This window comes from Arvicanthis niloticus, chromosome 13, assembly GCF_011762505.2.
Source record: "Arvicanthis niloticus isolate mArvNil1 chromosome 13, mArvNil1.pat.X, whole genome shotgun sequence".
Lineage (NCBI taxonomy): Eukaryota > Metazoa > Chordata > Mammalia > Rodentia > Muridae > Arvicanthis > Arvicanthis niloticus.
In genome coordinates, this window is record NC_047670.1 from 55654500 (window position 1) to 55677173 (window position 22674).

General features: G+C 46.9%; 1 protein-coding gene across 3 annotated transcripts in view; it reads left to right on the plus strand.

The window, feature by feature from the left end:
- The window catches only part of Grap2 (GRB2 related adaptor protein 2), a 79556-nt gene that overhangs the window by 48830 nt on the left and 8052 nt on the right, over positions 1–22674 (plus strand). Inside the window, exons 2-5 of one of the 3 annotated variants that reach the window (XM_034516904.2) lie at positions 3235–3326; positions 13512–13603; positions 17204–17323; positions 21580–21745. In XM_034516904.2, the coding sequence (XP_034372795.1) occupies positions 3249–3326; positions 13512–13603; positions 17204–17323; positions 21580–21745 (456 nt within the window). In that variant the 5' untranslated portion in view covers positions 3235–3248. Of the gene's footprint in view, positions 1–2968; positions 3327–13511; positions 13604–17203; positions 17324–21579; positions 21746–22674 lie in introns of those variants that run through there. The other 2 variants (XM_076911651.1, XM_076911650.1) reach the window with 2 other exon arrangements.

Here is a 22674-nt window from a genome sequence, read left to right on the forward strand (position 1 = left end):
ATTAGAGCCCCACAAATGGCATCATCTGTAGGGTTCAGCTTGGGGGGAGGCTGCCGGAGGCGGCTGGCTGCCCCTGGAGGCTGCAGCTTCTCATGCTGTGTGGCAGGTGGCATTTCAGCCATTTCTAAAGCCAGTCCCTGGCAGGGAACCTGTATTGAGTACATCTGCGAGGATGGAGATCTCTGGAAGGGGGTCTTTCTCTTCATCTCTCCCAGAGGTCAGGAGCACTGAAATTACAGAGAACAGCATGAAGACACTTTTGAATCCAGGCTACGTTCTCCTCACCTCCTTTCCTGACTTCTTCCCTCATTCCTTTCACCATTCCTACCCATTCTTGAAATCTAGTCATCTCTATATAAAAATAGAAATTTGTTTCCCAACTGTAAAATGTAGCAGTGACAGGTGCAGACTATTACAGAAAATAAATAAATAAAAACCAATCAATATTTACTGAATAAACTATATTGATAGTTCAATTTCCCTCTTCCCTAGTGGTCCTTGTTAAACTTTTCCAAATCAACACTAATAAACACAGAAGAATCAAGATCTAAAGGCCCATGCCTTTCAACAGCTAAACCGAAGGTGACATATTACTGTTCTCTTCTCCACGGGGGACATGGGAAGGAGCACAGAGCCCTGTGACCCCAACCAAAGCACCCTCCTCCACCACCATGAATATTTCTCTCCCATAAAACAGCAGCCAGATTTCATCTCACAAACGGAAATGGGAGTGGATCTCAGGAAGGGAAGGCTCATTTAATTGGGTTTTCAGAGCCAGGATTTAATATTACAAGCTGAGGAGCTGTGTGATATGTCTGTACCTCTGGCTCTGCCACACTGCCAACCTTCCCTGGGGGGAGACAGAAAAGTGACACTATGCAGTAGCAATTTTACTTCTGTCTAGGTCTTCTCACCCAAGTGATTTACAGCTGTCGGGAGCCAAGCGCTCAGGCTTGATCTTCCCAAGCTCAAGGTCACACCTAGCGCAGGCTCTTCTCCTCTGTACTTCGTGTGACTTTTAAATACATTTAGCATTTGCCTCCCCTTGTTCTCACCTCACTTATTAAGGTAAATTTGTGTGGAAATGGGATCACGGTTTTCAGGACCGTTCACCCGACATCTGATCTCTTGAGGTGACCAAGTGTCTACTGTAGATACCATGATGGTGACCCACAGGAGTCACGTCCCCCTGCAAACCAGAGGCAAGGCTTTAATTAGGAAAGGTTCCAGAGTGGTAACATAATGGGGGTGAATCCATTCAGCAAAAGCATTTAGCCTCAAGGAAGGAAGGCAGAGTATTCCTCCCTGCTCAGTGGGTCGACCAACAGGTTAATTTACCTCAGATGGACAGATCTTGAAGAAAGTGTACAAAAAGGAATGTATCTGTGTTGCCGCTGTGTGGAAATAGGTTGTGACTAGGAGGGAGAGATAGAGAGTCAACCAACGATGGCATTTTATTTGGCTCCTGAGTGATGCTTCACTGGCTGTCTGTCTTTGGAGATTGGTAATGGTCACCCCACAAATCGTTTTCTGGGAAACAAAGCAGATGCAGGAAGTCAGCATCCTGAGCCCCTTGATTGCACCCTACTTTCACCCTGACTCAGTCAGCTCGAATCCACCAAGAGCTTCCTGCTGCACCCTGCCACCTACTGCTACCTTCCTGATCTTGCTGAAAGGGATAGAAGTTCCTGAGGAAACTATTTGCATCCCCAGTTTCCTGATCGATGAGAACCCACTAGGTCTGAGGGTTAACTTATTAACTCACTCAAAGGGCTGGAGAATTAGCGAAATTTTGTAAAACCTAAGTGCTGAACCATAAGTTTCCAGACGCTGCCCTGACAGTAAGCTGTTTTAACAGAGGATCAGAGGATGTGACAGTCCTGCTGATTAAGTGCCACAGTCAGGGAGAACAGTTTCTAGGAGATGGCCAACATTGTCTTCTTTTCTGCTTCAGGCTGCCTCAGCTGGGGAGGGATTTATTCCATAAAATTAGGACTGTCATTATTATCTTGATACAGGATGACGTGTAGCCCAGGCTGGCCTCCAACTCACTATGTAGCTAAGGATGACCTTGAACTTCTCATCCTCTGGCTTCTACCTCCCGAGCACTGGGATTTCAGGGGTGTGCTGCCATGCTGGTTTGTGTGGTGCTAGGTATTGAATTCCTCATGCATGCCAGACCAGTACTCTATCAATACAACTACCTCTTTGGCCCATAAAATTATTTTAAAATATAAATACTCTCCAGCTGTATCCTGTGCAGTATTTGTAACTATTATTTAACTCCATTTCACAACTCGATCAACTGCATATTAAGATTCCCATTCTAAAGATGAGGAAACTGAGATCCTCAAAGGTTTAACTACTTGGCTGACATCACACAGCCATTTACACACTCACACACACATACATGCATACACACATACATACACCACTTCTACTCAGTTCTTTCTGTGGCATTCCCAACAGCTCCTTGAATTCGAATTCTTTTCATATTTAATGAAGTATATGGGTAGACACAGTGATCAGAACATGGGGGGTCACTGTGAGACAGGTTAATTCAATTCAGAACTATCGGAATTGAAATTTCTGAAAGGTACTTGGGCTGCATCATGATGTTACAATAACTATGTTTCCCAGCTCAAAAACCAAAATGCTTCCTACTGTCAAACTGGGCAGAAGGATGCTGAGTTCCCCATTGGCCAATACTGTCTAATTCTCTTAAATGATTCAGATGTAAAAGGGAAAAATGGCATCTGTCTAATTAACACTGCCTGGTTAAATATAGCTGCCAAGGGACAGCCCCAGGACAGTGTTTACTGAGCAGTCTTTTCTAGCCCCCTGGGCCTCAAGTTCCAGTTGATAGCAAGCCTTCTGTCCTTATCAGTGACAAACAGAGATGGCCCCAGAAGCAGTGACAGGCCAGGGGCTGGGGGGGGGGGGGGTTTAAGGGAGTTGGAGGGAGAGGGGCCGGGCTGTCACTGGCTGTATTTCCTACTTCTGGTATCTAGAGAATGATTTTGGGAACCAGATCTGGAAGGCTGCAGCAGCTCTTGTTGCAAACATGAGCTCCGGCCTTGCACGGCCTTCTCAGCTGCCCAAGCCTAGCTCTCCAGCCTGCAGACATCCACTGGGCCACCCTCCTGTCCACTGCTGAGCCTGCCAGGCGGTGCCATCTGCTCTGCAGCCCGTCCCTGGTGGAAAAGCATAATGACCACATTGTTTCTCTTCCAGCTTCTCGTCAAGACATGGAAGCTATTGCCAAGTTTGATTTCATGGCCTCAGGTGAGGATGAACTGAGCTTTCACACTGGAGATATTCTGAAGGTAGGTCATGTGGGGTCCCCAGGGAAGCAGTGAGGGGCTGAGGTTCCCTGAGCCTGGCCACCAAGGCCATCTAACAACCTATGCCTCTGTGGCTGAAAAGGTGTGCAGACTTCTTTTTATTTTTTCAAAACCAGATGTGGATGTGGGCACATGCCCACGATCCTAGCACTCAGGAGGTAGAGGCAGGAGGGTCAGGAGTTCCAGGCCAACCTTGGCTACTTAGTGAGTTTGAGGTCAGTCTGGGTTACATGAGACCTTATCTCAAAATAAAATGAGAGGGGGAGGGGGACAAAGTTTATTTCTAGAGTGATCTGCTGACCATCCATGTGTAGAGAAATGTTGCAGGTTTTAGCCAGTACTAAGCCTTTATCCCATTAGTACTGCCTGGGAGACATACGGAGGAACAGGCTTTTGCTACAGGGAGGACACAAGTGTTACATCCCTCATCCCTCATCACAATAGCTCCTCAATTGAGCAAACAAGAGTCAGTGTGAGTGTGTGTGTGTGTGTGTGTGTGTGTGTGTATGCACATGCACATGTGTACACAGATGTACATGCACATGCATATGTGTGTGCACATAAGTGTAGAGTCCAGAATTTTATATCAGGTGTCTTCTGTTAGCTCACAGGCGATTCCACTAGACCCCTCCCAGGAACCTAGCAACAGCTTATGTCACCTACTGTCATTACCTGCTGGCTACCACCAGGTATGCTAAGTGTGTGCCGTTTATAAAAGGACTGCCCACTACCCCAGCTCAATTTCTGTTCTTGTATTCTCTCTCCCCCTTTCTCTCCCTATCTGCCCTCCACTCCACCCAGCCCACCACCCTCATGGCCTCTACTCCTTCCCAGGGGTCTTCACTACAAGCCCCCTTTATATCAGATCTGTTGCACAGTGTAATAACTCAGGGGCGCACCTTGGCATGATCGCCACATTATAGTTAATAACATCTTCCACCTTTGTTTTCCACCTTAATATTTTGAAGCAGAATCTCTCACTGAACCTGGAGCTCACTGATTTGACTTAGGTAGGCTGACTGGTGAGCTCCAGTGATACCCAGTCTCTACCTCACCTGTGCTGGGATCATAGACACATCCCTCCACACCCAGAGATCTGAATTTGAGGCCTTATGCTTGCATGGTGGACTATTTACTGCCTGAACCCTCTCCCAGCTCCAGAGAAGCCATCCTTAAAGAAGCCATGCTTTGAGCACACCCTAATGCGGTTCCATAAAAAGAGAAGTCCACATCTCTCCAAATTGTTCATTCTGGGCACCTATGTGCTAGACACTAGGTTGGGTGACAGAAATTCAGAGTTGGCATAAGTAACCCTCCTTCCCGCCTTTGGCATAGAGTGGGCAGCACAGGCCTCTGATGGGCTGTCACAGATGTTCTCAGCTCAGTCCTCAGAAGCACAGGTAGGGAACATGGGATCTCACCTTGTAGGGTAGGCAGGGTGAAAGTGTGGCAAATCAGGAAACAGCAAACTCAAAGAAATGCTTCAGATGAAAAAGGTGCAGGTGGAGGTAGCCAGGGAGAGGCAGCAGACCCGAAGGGGCTCAATGGAGGCTATGAATACCCAGCCACTAAGAGGCTCCTTAAAACTTGTTTCCGGGCCCCACTTGGGTTGTAGTGGCCACTTGCAGAGTTCATCTACATACCCCAAAAGTTAGCACTTGTGATTTGCAAAGGAACATACAAGCCTGTCCACAGGATGTCCAGGAGTATGTGGTGGCAGTGTACACCTTGTCTGACCTCAGGGCACCCTCCAAGAGCATGCCTCAGCTCTTGTCCTCAGTTGTCCAGGTGGTCCCCTCACAGGTCGGAGTCACCAAGGCCACTGTTGTATCTTGCCACAGAGAATTGTGGGCTATACAAAGGTCCTTGTTGGGGTGTCAGAGGGCAACCTGGGAAGTGTCCACAGAGCACATGCATGTAAAAAAGAATGGCCTTATTTGTCATTTCTCACACACACACACACACACACACACACACACACACACACACAAATACACAGAGTGTATAACTTTCTAACTGGTTTCAGCTTGAAAGATCTCATGCTGTGGTCGACCCCATAGTGTCCCAAGTTTGAAGTTTTATAAGGTCAAATAGTTTAGGGTACCAGTTGAAGAAAATGTGGCCTTTGCATCTTTGGATCCTTAATGAGGTCACAAGGACACTTGTCATGTGATGGTAAGTTTCTCCTCCCTCCTCTGTGGGGCACTGTGACCATTCAGATACCAACACATAGAAGCACCCACTGTTCAACCTAGCTCCCACTACGATGTTCATCACACACAGACCTAATGCCTTGCTTAAGCTGCCCTGTTATCTTCTGTTATCCAGAAGAGCAAATGGAAAAACAAGCAAATGAGCATTCCCTCAGCTCTGTTCCCCAGGCTGGCTCCTTATTGGTTTCCTGTCCCTTTTGCTCAGAAGAAAGCAGTTCTCTGCGCTGGGTGCCTTCCTCTTCCCCTCTTGGCTCCGTGGCCCTTTGAAGCCTGCCTTTTATTTTGTGTCCTGGTTTGTTTCCTATTGCTGTGATAAACATGCCTAAAAGCAACTTGGGGAGGGGACAATTCTGTTTGATTTATGCTTGCACATCAAAATTCATCACTGAGGGAAGTCAGGACAGGAACTCAAGGCAGGAACTTGGAAGCAGGAACTGAAACAGAGACCATGGAGGAACACTGCTTGCAGATTCTTGGCTTACTCAGCTACCTTTGCTATACAACCCACCTGCCTAGGGATGACACCGCCCACAGTGGGCTGGGCCCTCTCACATTAATCATTAATCAAGAAAATGTCTTATGGGGTTGGGGATTTAGCTCAGTGGTAGAGCGCTTGCCTAGCAAGTGCAAGGCCCTGGGTTCAGTCCTCAGCTCTGAGAAAAAAAAAGAAAAGAAAAGGTCTCACAGATTTGCCTATGGGCCAATCTGATTCCAGTTTACACTCCCTCTTCCTAGATGACTCCAGCTTGTGTCAAGTTAACAAAAATTACCCAGCATGTGCTCCAACCTCCTTCACATGACTTGAATGTTCTGCCAAGACAACCTATGTGCCTTCCTGCTCTCTTGGCCTCTCAGATGAATGGCTGACAGCCCCTTGATTGCAGTTGTTGCCTTCTATCTCTTCCTCCTTCAGTCATTCCACAAACTGGTCCCAGAAGGACTTTTCTAGAAGACAAATCAGAGACTCTATTGGCTGTCCCTCTCCAGGGCTCTTTTCCCTTTCTTGATGGAACTTCTGTCTTGTTCTCTTTCCCCTCTCTTTCCCTCCCTCTCCTGTCCTCTCCTGTTCTCTCCTGTCCTCTCCTCTCCTCTCTTCTCTTCTTCTCCCTCTTTCTCCTATAGGTCTTGTTTGTGAGTGTTCTTGTCCTCTCTTTAATCTAATATATTTCCTTCCCTAAAGCTCTGTCCTTAGGCCTTCTGATTCTTCTTCTTGCTCTGAACTACCTAAGCCCCTTCTCTGACTCTCTGCTAAAGATGCTCCACTCTGTACCTTGCTCCCTCACTAACCTCTGCCCAGATTCTTGGCTTACTCAGCTACCTTTGAGTAACCCCAGAACCAGTTGTCTGCCAGATGTTTCCTCATAGACTCTATCTAGCTCCTGCTATCAGGCTCACATGACTCCCTAGACCCACCTAACCCAACTTCCATCCAAGTCACTCCTCTGTCTGTAACTGAAGTACCAACAAAGTTCAGTCACTACACGCTTCTCTTGCCAAATCCTGGTGGTCAGGACTGCCACCAGCTAAGTTTCTACTGCAGCCCAGGGACAGCACAGGGGATGCATGTACTATTGTAGCATCTTAGCAAACCTAAGAGGTTGGGAGTACTTTCTCCACTCCATAAATGTGAAACAGAGGCAGAGGAATTAAACAACATATCAAAATCACACAGGTAGACAGTGACTGAGCCCGGGCCTGTGTTCCCTATGTACTATCTCTGTTCTAAATGTCCCCTGAGGAAAGACCTTCTCCATTAGAAAAAAAGAAAAAGTGTGAAGCTGGAACATAGGAACACAGGCTTTGTAACCATGTGAATATGGATTCAATTCCCAGACTGTGAGCTATGTAGCCTGGGCCTAGGCACCGGTCAGTGTGAGCACCAGTGTTTGCTTCTGTGAAAGGATGAGCTCCCCTGCAGAGTCTAGGAAAGGAAATAAAGGCAATGGCCTTGGTCCAAAACAGATACTGAGCAAGCAGTGGCCACATTATCATGAGTACATGCCTTCCTGCTCTCCTGGACTCTCAGATAACTGGCCAATGGTCATCTGATCCCTTATCGCCGTCTCTTCCTCCTCAATCTATCTACACACTGATGCCAGAAGTACTCTCCCCCGAAGACAAAGCAGATCAGATCATTTCCTTCCTCAAAAGCACTCTGTGGTTCCCATTACCAACTCGTTGAAATCTAACCCACTATCCAGTCTCATCACCCACTCAGGCAGGCCCATGTGTGCACACATACACACAGCACACATCTTTGAGGACACTGTCCCTGCCCCTCCATTGTGTACATCATCCTATCTCAGCCCTACCCTACCCCTTTCTCCTTTCCCCTTTGAATTTGACCATCTTTCCAGAGACCCCTTTCCTGATCCTCTCCCTTCCTTCTACCCCTGTCCCAAGCAAAACTAACCCCTCTTTGTTATCTGTTTCCCAGCATCTCACATACTTACAATATTGCCTCAGACGAGAGGTACTTCCAGGGTCATCTCTCACTACCACAGTTCCTTACCACATGTGATCTTCTTTTTAAAATATATATATATATATATATATATATATATATATATATATATATTTATATGACACACCAGAAGAGGGCATCGAATCCCATTACAGATGGTTGAGCCACCATGTGGTTACTGAACTCAGGACCTCTGGAAGAGCAGTCAGTGCTCTTAACTGCTGAGCCATCTCTCCAGCCCCCACTGCATATGATCTTAATTGCCCATTTGCCTGTTGGCTACCCCACTGGCCAAAGTTTTATAAGCATGAGGGTTTCACATACTTCAGCATCTCCAGGAGCAGAAAGTAGCTTCTCATCAATGTTAGGTGAATGAATGAATGAATGAATGAGAAACTCCATAAGAACAGAGAGACTCTAATTCAGCATTATGCCTTCCTAGCATCTACCATAAGCCACATCCCCAAACAGGGACCCAGTACTTATGTCTTGACCTGGGGAACAGCATATATGTGGCCACCTAAAGTCCCATCAGCAAGCCAACTCTGCCCACCTTTTCCAGTTCTGCCTGCTGCAGCCGTAGTGGTTAAAGAGTAAACCACAGAGAGCAGACACCAGAGCTCTCATGTCTGGATGGTGGCCATTAGTGATCGTGTCACCATCGCCAGCCTGAGAAAACACGCCCAGGGACCGCTGCAGACCATTTCGAGGACAGCTCTTGAGTGCCCTAGAAAGTCACTTGGAGGTGCTCAGGTTGATTGGCCTTCAGCTCCAACGATTAAGCAGACTTTTTCGTTAGAGAAGCACAAAGACGTGTTTGGCTAGCTTAGCAGCTACCCTCTCCTGCTCCTTCTCTGCCTTCCCAGCCGAAACAGCAGGCCCTTACTAGATGCTGATCTGCACAGGATGGCAGACAAGATGGTGGACGAGGGACCTCTGCCAAGGGGCTTGCTCCTTGTTCTTCAGGGAAATAAACGGTTGGAAAGGACGCTGGGGATCATACTTTTCGTGTTCATACCTGTAGCTACACAGGGAACCCATCTACATTGGAATCTGCCTGCAGTTTTGGAAAATGGCTTTTGACCCAGTTTGTTCCTACCTGTTTCTATAATGTGTCCAAGGCGACCCCGTTTCTCCCTGATAAGAGAGGCCTAAAAGCACTGACTTAATCCCACACAATTAACTTCCTCGATGCCTCGGCTTTCCACTGTGCCTCTAAGAGCTGTACTTCCATCCAATTTTACATTTTCTTCCCAGCTGTACTTTTGGCCTTTCTCTTCCCACATCTAGCTTATTCTCAGGCCGTGTAACCCAGAAAATTATTCTCTTAGAGAACATTTTAAGAAAGACGACAGCAATTTAAGTGTAGAACTTCGTGTGTCTGGGCCGTCCTTGCCTGGGCTTACATGAGGGGAACTGAATCGATGGAGAGATGAGAACAGGAAGCTTTGAGGCTCAGGACCCACAACGGCAGGAGGAAGCCACCACCCCTCAAAAGAAAAAGAGAAAAAAAAAACACTTTTCTTTGCAGAAAATGAGATATTAAAAAACAAGACAAAAAAAAATCAAACCTCTATGTACCATAAAATGCCTGTAAATTCACCTCTCTGGAAACACAATCTCGGCACATCATCAGCCCCAGGTGGTAAAGACAAATAGCCGGCAGTCCTGGACAATCTTTAGTTTCCAGAGGAGGCAGATGAGTGCTGGCCATGATTACATGGATTGCGGCTGATTTCCGGTCAGAGAGCAAGCTGCAGAGTGTGATTCGGACTGTGATAAGCCAATTTACAAACGGTGTCTTCCCCCTCACCTCTCCTCCATTAGGATTTGACATTGGTTACCCTGGCCAACCCCCACCTCCCCCAGGGTCAATGGTGACAGGAGAAACTAATTCCAAAGCTGTCAATTCCGGAGCAGCGCATGGAGGGGACCTTTCTTGTGCTTTTTGAGTGGATACAAGATGCCGCTGCTGAGTTTCCTTGCCTTCCCTTGACCTAGTTTGTGCCTCCCCGCCCCCTCACTCCCCTCAGCACACACAGACCCACACCCGTCCTCAGCGAAGCTGAGAGACACATTTGATGTTAGAAAGTTTCTGTTCTCAGCAATTCTCAAGCTCAAATGTGGGACATGCCTTTACTGCTTCAGAAAGGAATGATCACAGCCCAGACATTCATGAACAATGCTTGCAAGAGTTACAAACCCTTCCTGTCCATTAGAACTGGAGTCCTCCCTCATAAAGATACAGTATTAAACATATGTGTGTATATATATGTATATATATGTATACATACATATATATATGTACATACATATATACATATATGTATGTATGTATACATATATACATATATGTGTGTATATATACATATGTATGTGTGTATGTATGTGTGTGTATGTATGTACATATGTATGTATGTATGTATGTGTGTGTATGTATGTACGTATGTATGTGTGTATGTGTATGTATGTATGTATGTATGTGTGTGTATGTATGTGTGTGTATGTATGTATGTGTGTGTATGTATGTATGTGTGTGTATGTATGTGTGTATGTATGTATGTATGTGTGTATGTATGTACGTATGTATGTATGTGTGTATGTATACACACACACATGAATGTTTGCCAGCTTAGTGACTCAGGTATTTAATCCCAGCACTGAGCAGGCAGACACAGGCAGATCTGAGTTTGAGGCCAGCCTGGTCTACAGAGCAAGTTCCAGGGCAGCCAGGGCTACATAGAGAAACCCTGTCTGGAAGATAAAAAAGATACACATACATATTCCTGTGACAGAGCTGAGTCTGTCCTCACCTGAGCTCTGTGAGGCTCCAGTGAGCTGCTGCTACATTTCAGATGGCTAATTGATTTGTCCTGTATCGCACAGCTAGTGACAGAGCTCAAGCTAGAAACCAGGTTTTCCTGTCACAAACCTGATGGCACGTTTCTGCCACCTCAGCAGTGACATTAGAGGCAACGCCAGGCATAACGGTGCCACAGTTTTAACCCCAGCACTCGGGAGGCAAAGGCAAGCTGGCCTCTATGAGTTTGAGGCCAGCCTAGTCTACATAGTGAGTTCCAGGGCAGCCAGGGCTACATAGTGAGGCCCTATCTCAAGAGAAAAATAAAAAAGAAGAGCCTAGGCCTGGGGATAAAGCTGAGCTAGCAGAGACTCACCTGGGTATGCAGGGAGCCCTAGAGACTTTTCCCAACACAGCATAAAACAGATGTGGTGGTGTTGGCCTATAATCTCAGCACTCAGAAGATGAAGGCAGAAAGATCAGAAATTCAAGACCACTCTCAGCTGCCTAAGGATTTGATAGCTATATGAAACCCTGTGGGAGGAAGGAAGGGAAGGAGAGAAGGAAGGAGGAAAGAAGGGAGGGAGGGAGTGGAAGAGAGAAATCCAAGGACTTCCACTCCTACCCTTTCTGGGTGAGTCTTGGAAACCCCAGTCACCAGCCCCCAGCTCTCTCCTGCATCCAACACATACATCCTCAGCACCCACCGCTCACTGAGTGCTTCTTCTCGGTTGAAGGAGTGCACAGCCGGAATTCACCTGCTACAAGCTGAAGCCCACGGGTCCCTCCTGCTCCTGCTCCTCTCTATTTCAGTAAAGACATCACCACCCACTCAGTCTCCCAAGCTAGAAACCCAAGGTTTTCCCAGAATCCCCTTCTCCCTCAGCTATCCTAAATGGTTACAAAACCCTGCCCACTTTTCCTTCCTCGAATCCTCTGAAATAGGTCTTTGCCTCTTTTTAGCTCAGACCCCATTGTCCCTTACAGTGGGCTACGCCCATCTCCCTCTGTTCTTCCCCTGGTTTTACCCCACCCCCAGCTCCTCTTTAAAGCTCCTCCTTAACTCTCATTCTTACTGTTATTTCCTGGCTTAAAAATCTTTTTAATCAATATGAAGATAAAAATCCAGAATTTTCAATCACGGGCTGCAAGGCCCTGCACTTCTAACCTTCCCCAACTAATAAAGCCCAGCTAGAGTGAAGACACCAAACTCCAAGAATGTACCTCAGACCCGGCTCTTGAGTCATTACAACTGGCACAATTAGCTCCTCACTTTGCCTGGGGAGGTCTCCAGGCTATCTTTCCCGTCTACCCTCTGTTCTTCCTTCTTCTACCCTAGCTTCTCCACCTTGGAAACATTTTCAGCCACAAGAAAGAGAAACAATGGCTTGATCTATAGCAAAGAGTTAATATTCCTCCAGCCCTGAAGGAGGGGGTGCCGAGGGGTAGAGGGGAGGGGGAGGGAGGAGTGGGCCGTTGGAAAGGGACTCCAAGGCTTGGTGGCACCGTCAAAGGTTTCCCAGTCTCTAATGATGCCACCCTTGGGTAGAGTCACTGCTCTAGTCTAAGCCCACATACTTTAGAAACTTTCTAAGTGGCAAATACTTTCAAGGGCATCTCGTTTTTTTTTTTTTTTTTCTAAAATCAATGAAGATATATACAACCACGTCTGCTGAGTAAGTGAATGACCAAGTCAGGCGACCACGTGTGGGTATCAGTCATGGAGGGCCCTATGGTAAGGAGACAGAAGAACTCTTGGTTTTGTTTGCCATCTGAGGCTAAGTTTATAAAGGGCACAGCAAGCGTCTCTGTAGAGAGCACTCCCCTCCTCTCAAGTTCTCACTCTGCTGACCTGGAGCTCACAACTACATAGCTCAGGCTTGCCTCCAACTGACAGAAATCCTCCTGCCTCACCTTCCTGAGTGTTGAGATGACAGGCATGAGGCATCATACGTGAACTGTCATCCCAAGTATCCAGAACTCCATTCCCACCATTTTAAAACATTCAAAATGGGACTATGAAATATAAAGCGTTATAGTTTAGAAAGCTGGTCTCACTTAGACATCTGAGTTCTAATCTTCTTGTTTAAAAATAAATTTTTGGTCAGACATGGTTTTTTTATACATCTATAACCCCAGTACTTGGAAGGTAGAAGCAGGAAGATCAAGAGTTCAAAGCCATCCTTCATAGTGTGTTCCAGGCCAGCTCGGGCTATGTATAGACTTCTCTCAAAGAAATTAACGAATGAATTAACGCATTGGTGGCTGATAAGACAGCTCAATAGGTAACTTTATCCCTGGGACCCACAAAGCAGAAGGAAAGGATCACTAGAAGTTGTCCTCTGACCTCCATAAACACGCTCTGGTGCACTTGTGCACACGGACAGACGAAAGCACGCACATAAAGACATGTGAAGAACTAAACTTATGAGAAGGGATTCAGGGCAGTCTCTGAATGCCAGGTCTGAGCTCTGGTGGAGTGACATGAGAGGGTGGCACAAGTGGAGAGAAATAATGGTGGAAAGAGAAGCCAAATTCTAGAGAAGTAAGCCATGGTATTCCCTTCTTCCCACTAAGCCCTGGGGCTGATGTCCCATCCAGATCCTTGGGCTTATTCTCCTCGTGGCTCTGCAGCCTCTTCCTGCCACCCAGTGTCCTCTCATCAGAATCCTTTGTTCTTTCCCATCTAGATACTAAGCAACCAGGAGGAGTGGCTCAAGGCGGAGCTCGGAAGCCAAGAAGGATATGTGCCTAAGAATTTTATAGATATCGAGTTTCCTGAGTAAGTATTTCCAGCCTGCCAAGATGGGTCTACCCACACACGCTCCCCTTACTTTTTCAGTCGTCACTAAAATTATCTATGCATACCCAAGGAACTGTCAGAAATGGCTGCCTCTGGAGATCTCCCTCCCCAGCCTCCAGAACCCGGCAGCGGAAGGCCAGGGTGGGAGGAAGATTTATTTGCATGGCATCACATTCCTTTCTGAAGTTTACGCCATGTGCATGAATCGCCTATTTAATTATACATATACATATACACAAAGAGAGGGGGGCAGGAAGAGGGGAAGCTTGTTAAGTTAAAATCACCTATAATGAATGCAGTTGTAGGATCTCCAAGAATCCCAAAGGGGGCGCTGTTGGACATCACTCATCAAAAGCCATCCTGGCAAAGTTCTTGACTGCCTAATGTGACCTTCCACCCTAAGTAGGGATCCCAAACTGTATGGCTCCCTTACCCCAGTCCGGGGGGGGGGGGTGGGGGCAGAAGGGGATTCCCTCCAGAAAGAGGAAGTGAAACACAGATTGGGCTGTGTTTGTCTCAAGCATTGACCACAAGGGTTAGATAAAAATCTAATCTTGTCTCAGAGCCAGGGCTGAGGCTCAAGAGCATAGGCTTTGTAGGAAAATCATAATAGTATTGTTGACTCAGGCAGGCACCTTCCGTGACCCAGGAGAGACCACTGAGCCAACAGGTTGACCACTGACCTCCCCACCCCCACCCCCCATGGACCCTTAGCGCTGCTGTCATCTGCTAGAGGACCACTTGAAGTCAGTCAGCCTCCCACCTACCTCTCAGCTCTGCCACCTTCCTCCCAGGTGTATGGTGGGGTTAGGGAAACCACCTAAAGAGAAGAGCTTTGATCCCCTCCCCCACCCTCGGGGCCACTCCCACTGGTCCCGCACCTCCCTCAGCTACATTCACTTGCAGCTACTGTGCCTCCAGCAGTAACCCCATCCCCATCTACTCTATACTCAGCTGACAGGCTCTCTGTAGTCACATCGTCCTCGGCCAAAGACACAAATGAAAAACAAAACCATGCTCCTTCCAGGTTTCCTTTTATTCCCTCAAAAGTGTTTGCTTTCCCTATTACCAGCTCCGTCTGAGCACACACCCATCCTCTGAGGAACCCCCCAGACTCCTGTCAACAAGATCCCAGCCAGCTACAGACTGCATCCTTACTTTCTCAGCCACCACCTAGGCAGGATGGGACCTTCTTCCCATTAGAACGCACTCTATGACCTCCTCCCCTTGGTCCTCCAGTGTCCTGGCTTCTCCTCCTCAGGCTCCTTTCCTAAGTTATCCTCACCCTGCCACCAACACCCTCTTCTCCAGTAAACCTTTCTTATTACCATTTTATTTTCCCCAGTGGTGGTGTGTATAATTATACCATATGGAGAGACCATAGGACACCTTCGTGTGTCACCTGTAGGAACATCATTCACCTCTTTTGTGATGGGGTCTCTGCCTGATCTATTACTTGCCAATATTCGGCTAGACTAGTTAGCCAGTAAGCCTTAGGGATCTGCCTGCGTTGGTCTCCCCAGTCCTGATTACGGGCGCCCATCTCTATGGCAGGCTTTTGTGTGGGTGCTGGGGATCGTGACAATTCAGGTTGTCATGCTTTCAAAGCCATCTCCCCTGGCCATTTTAAATGACTTTCCACCCCCAGCATCCTGTCCACTTTGTTTCCATTTTCTTTCCTGACTCACAGTCCCCTGGCATGCCATTTTTGATTGTTCTGTTGTTATTGTGTGTCTCCCGGGCCACCTAGAATGCCAGTTTCCTGAGAGTGAAGTCACCTGTCTGCTCTGTTCACCACTATTTTCCTGGCACCAAGAAAATGGTCCCAGGTGTTCAAAGATGGTCAATAAAAACTGTCAGACCCAACCAAGGTAGAATAAAAGATCATCCCAGAGCCTGTAGTTATAGGAAGTAGAATCAGAAGTTCAAAGCCAGCCTCTAACATATAACAAGCTTAAAGTCAGTCAAGGCTACATGAGACCCTGTCTCCCAAACCTACAGAAGCAATAGGCTGGGTGTGGTGGTGCACACCATTGATTCCTGGTGCTTGGGAAGCAGAGGCAGCCAGATCTCTGTGAATTTGAAGCGAGCCTTGTCTACACAGTGAACTGGCTCCAGGATATCCAGGGTTGTATAGAGATATCCTATTTCAAAGTGATTGATTAACTAATTCAGACAAAAATATAAATAAAAGATGTCAAATAAAGTGAAAAATAAGCCTTGGAATAATAAGGAAGATTGAAACCCTGGCCTCCTGTGTCTGACACAAAAGTGCTGAAAAGTTTGAAAGCCTAAAAAAAATAAATAAATAAAAAATCCCATACTGTACTCTAGTTAGAGAATGTAGCTTTTCTAAATGCCTCTGCCTGTTGCCTGTGCTGCAAACTTCCCTTTGGACTACGGCTGCGGTGGCGCACACCACCTACCCACTCCTGTCACTAGTGTGCTTTCTCCATGTGTCAATCAGCTGTTCAGCCCTGCAGAGGTGTGGGACACCAGAAACCCCAGGCTCCAGCCTGCTGCTGTGGCCCAGGTCTGGAGGAAGTGTCCCTCCTGTTATCTGAGTCTGGAGTCAAGGGTCTCGGATCCTGTGAAGCAAAGAGGCCTGCTGTGAATTTGTCCTAAAGGGACTTGAGCATTAATTAGCCTTCCGGAGGCAGCAATTAGAGCAGCCATCTAGAAGCAACATGACCGGTCCAACCTCTATCAGCTGTGACGAAAAACTTCTTTCTAGAGTAGAGAGGAGTTTGTGCTCTCCTGGCAGAAGCTGCAGCCACTGTTCACCTAACCTAGTATGTATGACTCTTTTGGAACATTCCAGCCACTGCCACCCTGGCCGTATGTGCTCTGGAAAATTTGGTTTCTCTGTTTCCTCCGTAGAGAATCATCAGACCTGGATTCAGTTTTTTAGGTGGATGACCTCGAAGTGCAGGGAATGGCTCACAGAAGAGTAAAGAGTTGGCTGTAGATGTTGCTGTTTGAGTTGTTGAGCTCCAAGTGTTTGCAAGATTTCCTGGACACTTGGCAGTCTCTGCTGGACACAACAGTCAAGTCCCTGAGGCTCCTGTGTTAGCCCAAAGAGCCTGACCCCCTGAGCTGGAACTGTCCTGAATGCTCCTGGGGAAAAGTAGCCGGCCACTGACATCTCAGGAAGGGAATGGGTGTCCAGGCCGTGTCTACCAGCCTGGCCTGGCACCCTGCTTCTATGCCAGTAGCAGGCCTTTCTACACCATGCATTGTCTTCTCCACAGTTCTTTCCTGGTGGCAGGTGGCTTCAGCCCATTGTGAGCCAATCCCACACGGCTCCATTTTGGTACAACAGCAAACTTCTATGATACAAGTTTTCCAAGCTAGAGAGAAACTTCTAGAAGGAAAATGAACAAAGAGATCAAGTACAGAGCAGTGGGCCATTGCTTCCCTGGAAGCAGTTAACTGCCATTGCTAGGTTTTAGAATGCATGCCCCAAACCCTGATTCAGGGACCCTGGCCTCCTCCCTTGAGTCACCTCTTGTCCATGTCCCTTCTCTCTCTCTCTGCACCATTATGTGTCTCAAAGTCCTTTCCCCTGTCTTGCAATAGGTGGTTCCACGAAGGCCTCTCACGACATCAAGCAGAAAACTTACTCATGGGCAAGGAAATTGGATTCTTCATCATCAGGGCCAGCCAGAGTTCCCCAGGAGACTTCTCCATCTCTGTCAGGTACTGGTGACTCCTAAACCTGCCTTGACCCTTAGCCTGCTGAAGCTGGGAGATCATCCCCGATCAGAAACATGGAGGAGCCCTTTAACTACTCGACTATTTCTTCCCCAGAACATGTGTCCTTAACTCTTCCACACATTGATTTCTGTTCAAAATGACCTGTGTAGTGGTGGTGTATACCTTTAATTCCAGCACTCAAGAGGCAGAGCCAGGCTGATTTCTGTACGTTCAAGGCCAGCCTGGTCAACATAGTGAGTTCCAGGACAGCCAGGGCTACATATTAAGAACCAGTTGAAAAAAAAAAAGTGTGCATTTATGTGCTTCCCTGTCCTGCCCAGATTTTTTTTTCCCACGATACATGGGAGGAGACGCGCTGGAGCGAGCGGGATTCAAACCCGCAGGTCCGAGAGAGAGCGCACAGGGGACCGGGCTGCGCCACCGCCGGTTCGCTGCCAGATATTTTCAGAAAGCAAATTGATCTGTGTTATATGTGTGCTCTGAACAGCGCCAGACACCCTGCAGACATCAAGGAGTATCAGGAAGCAGGAGAGGGAGAAGGAAAGGAAGTCTTAACCTTGTCTGTTTCTGTCAATAGAGGGCTGAAGAAAGGCTAGAGAAAAGCAGAAACCCCAAGTTGCTGCTGGACACAGAGCAAGGTTGCTCTCCCCCAGCAAGGTCATAGCAAATCAAAACTGAAAAGAGCAGAGTAGAGATGAGGGAGGCCCCCGGTGAGGGAGATCAGAAAGAACTTTGACACTGTAACCCTTGTGCCACACCTTACAGGAAGTGACTCAGTCCAGGCAGGGATGTGACATAGACCTAAACTGAGAAGCCTCAGATCTGCATGCAGTGTGTGTGATCAACGTGTCAAAGACTGCAAGTCAGACTTGGTGACCACATAATGCAAGAGATGCAGCTGTTAACAATGGAGGCCAGAGCCTTTACAGGACACACACACCCCTTCACAGGACACACCCCCTCCTTTACAGGACACACCTCCTCCTTCACAGGACACACTCCCTCCATCACAGGACACACCCCTCCTTCACAGGACACACCCCCTTCACAGGACACACCCCCTTCACAGGACACACACCCCTGCCCTGAGAATTGACAGGTGGCCTTAGCTAATAAGTTTCTAAAGGTGTGAGGTTTTATTGCTTCCAGGGCAGAAATCTAATCTCTGGCAATAAACTGGCTGCTTTGTTATTTACAAAGAGAGGAACTTTTAAAGCGAGGCAGGAAGGACTAATAAATGATGGGCCAGTTGTCTCTAGGCACGTGCACCTAGAGTGTGCTTGCAAATACCTCTGTCCCCTTAATGTCATCAACCTTGACATCTTGCTAAAACAAAAAGAACATGTATGTGTACTGTGTGTGTGTATGTGTGTGTGTGTGTGTGTGTGTGTGTGTTATATGTGGTGACTGGAGCACATATATGCACATGTGGAGGTCAGAAGATATGTTTAGGGAGTTGAAGCTCTCCTTCTACCATGTTGGTCCCAGAGACTGAGCTCGGGGCATCAAGCTTGGTGTCAGGCACCTTCATCCACTCTCTTAATCACTGTTCTGTGGCTGTGAAAAGATACCATGACCAAGGCAACTCTCATAAATGAAAGTGTGTAATTGGGGGTTTGCTTCCACTTTCAGAGAATGAGTCCATTATCGTCATGCTGGGAAGCATGACAGCAAGCAGGCAGACATGGCGCTGGAGAGGTAGTTGAGAGCTACATCCTGATCTGCAGGCCAAGAGAGAGAGGTGGGAGAGAGGACAGAGAGACACCCCAAGCGCACACTTCCTCCAACAAGACCACACCTCTTAATCCTTTCAAGTAGTGCCACTCACTGGTGACTAAGCATTGAATACATGAGCCTATAGGGACCATTCTTATTCAAACCATCACACCCACTGAGACACATCTCTAGCCCTATACTCTTAATTCTCCTTAACTAAAACTCCATATCTCAGGCAGTTGTAAATATTAGCTCAAGCCAATATTAATATATTTCAAATTCTAAACTCCTTGGATCTTCATTAGAAAAAATTTGGTCTATTAATAAACCAATCACCCCTTTTTAAAATTTATATTTCCCCTTTTTCATAAAATTTTGTGTGCATGAGTTTTGCATGTACATCTGCATACCATGTATATGAAGTGCAAGTGGAAGCCAGAAGAGGGTGTTTGATCTCCTGAATCTGGAATTACAGATGGTTGTCAGCCACCCCAATTCCCTGGAAGAGCAGCCTGTACTCCTAACCACTAAACCAATTTTCCAGCCCCAATCAAACCTGTTTTTAAGGGCCTTGGTCACAAAGTGCACGAAGCAATTTGTTAGCCTGAAGTGCCTCCTTTGGTGCTTTTGACTTTCAGAACCTTGACCTTGACTTTTTCAGCCAGGAATTATGGTCGTATTCCTTGACTGACGTGAATCTTATACAATGCTTAGACTAGATTTTTGCCAGAGTCTTGTCTGGTATTGAGACAAGGCAACGTCTTGTGATCACTAGAGTAATCTCCATACTACCTTTTAAAAACGTACTATACATCCCAAAGCAAAACCATGTTTATTTATTCTTACAAACACTGTGTGGCGTGGACACAAAGGGTTAAGAGCCCATGGTGGTTCTCTTGCTTAGCCTTTTAGATGCTAGCCTTTCAGATCTGGAGATTTGAGTCACATCCCTTTCTTTACCCTTCTCAATACCAGTAGGCCATCCTACGTTATAGACACAGATGTCAAGCAGCAACATGATGCTGAGAAGGACTGGGTGAATAATTATTATACACAAGAAATACTCCCTCCTCTGTGAGTGTCCAAACTCCTAGGGAGGACTAGCAGTGATAGCTATGTGCCAGTTTCTACCCCAAATCAGTTGGGCAAGAAGTAACTGTCTAATCTTTGGCTTCTCTTGGCTATGAATAGAACCCAGATTAAAGATAAGAATAAAGGTCAGAATCCCTGTTCCCTCCAAACACAACCCCCCTAAAACTATCCCTAGGAATCCCCTACTAACCTTCAGAGGAATCTCTACTCCCCAAAGCCCTTTACTTTACCGCTTGACCTTTCTGATGGAAGCAGCCATTGACAGCGCCAATGTGCATGCAGATACAACATGCAATCAAAAGTCTGTTTGGAAAAACAAAACTTGATAACCAAGACAGAATGACTTAGCTGTGGAGAAAGACCAGAGCTGCGAGTAAAATTTACCCCCTTATTTTCAAATGGCTAATCAGATTTCTGTACAGATTGTGCCTGACCACCTGAGATCCCAACTGGTGGCAAAAGACACGTATTTAAAAGCAGTCAGCATAATTACCCAGCCCAGCTAGAATCAGACTGGGCGTTCTTCAGGTTTGCTACCTATTGACCTTGACTAAGCCCTTGGGCCTCTCTCAGTCTCTGTATCCTCTCCTGTAAATCAGAAAAAGCCAAACTATCCTCAAGGTCTTTTCTGGTTAAAATCTACAATTCTATATATAATCTGTTTTCCTTTTCTTGACCTACCTTTTTCTACGTGTGTGTGTGTGTGTGTGTGTGTGTGTGTGTGTGTGTGTGTGTGTGTGTGTTTGTGTAGGTCAGAGGACAACTTGGGAGAGTTGGTTCTTCCATCACGTGGGTTCTGTGGATCAAACTGAAGTTATTAGGTTTAGCAAACACCTTCTACTAGCTAAGTTGTTTCACAAGCCCCCCTTTATTGCTTTCAAATGTGGGTTCGGCACCTAAGATTGACTCCAGTTCATCTGATCATCTTCCGTGGGTGGACCCTCCCACGAATCCACTACTAGAGCGTGGTTCAGGTTGCCCGTACCTAGATCATCTGCTGCTGTAGAATGAGCAGCTCTTCTGTGGCTCGACACTGCCTGAACTCACAGCAGCTACAAGTGCCTACATGAGACCTACTGGAGACGGCGTAGTCATGTGCCATCATGAAATGGGGAGATCATAAGGCTGTGAAGGCAGTTAATAAAGGATGAAGGAAAGTGGCATAGCTGCTTGTATGTTGTCCGTGATACCATAAGTATCTCTAATTAACTCCTTGGTTGACAAAGACAAACAGTGGAATCATTACTTCCTTCTGTCATCGGTGCCCTATCTGGGTGAAACAGATGTTTGTTTATGTCACTCCCTGGCCCCAAGAAATGTTCATACGATGTCTGTCCAAAGAGAACTTCAGCATCCCTGGGTGCAAACAACACCCTCAGCAGGGACAAGGTCGCCGTGTAACACACAACTTGAGTCTGCTTGGTCTCCAGGCATGAAGATGATGTTCAGCACTTCAAAGTCATGCGAGACACCAAGGGCAACTACTTCCTGTGGACTGAAAAGTTCCCATCCCTAAATAAGCTGGTGGACTACTACCGGACAACATCCATCTCCAAACAGAAGCAGATCTTCCTTCGGGATGGAACGCAAGATCAGGTACGCCTTAGGTTCAGAAAAACTCCAGGCCAGAGATTGTAGGTAGCCTGAATTCCTGTGTAACACACACACACACACACACACACACACACACACACACAAGGAAAAAAAAGAAGAAAAGAAAAGAAAAAAGGTATTCTGATCCAGCTGAGAGCTGATCCCAGCAGCCAGATCTCAGGTTTAATCCGAGCTGAACACTTCCTAACACTTCCTAGCTGTGTGGCTTTAGAAAGCTCTCAGATCCTGTTTCCTCATCCTTTAAGACAGCATAAACAGGGGATTCAGGAGGCTGTGAGCATAAGAATCTGATGTGTCCCAATCTCTTCCATCACTCTTAAACACATTACAAATGACTGTAAATGTTAGCTCACATTGGGGGGGTACTGTCATCTAGTTCTTTGCGGGTCTTACATGAGTGTTCTCAGCCCAGGTCTGGAGCTGCTCAAGGGTCAGGACAACAGTATTACTAGAGAGAGTAGCCTAGGGGGCAGGACTAAAACACCAGGCAGTTTCCTGATGACCTCGAGGAGTACAGGGACTGCATAGGTTTAATCCTGACTTCATTCCTAACTACCTGTGTCACCTAATCAAGTTAAGAACACTTTCTGAGGCCTGCAGAGGTGACTCAAGAACACTTGCTGCTCTTCTGGAGGACCTGGAATGAATATTCCCAGCCTCATGTCACACAGCTCACAACCACCAGGAGCTCTAGGTCCAGTGGATCCGATGGCAAAGATCAGGTCTCCTTGGGCATCTGCACACACGTAGTATACATATACAGAGACATGTACCACAAATAAAATGACTTTCTGAAGCTAGGTATGGTGGCACATGACCGTAGCCAGCACTTGGGAGGTAGAAGCAGGAGGACTGCAAGTTCAAGACCAGCCTGGGCTACATATCAAGCCATGGTTATGGCAAGCTAGACA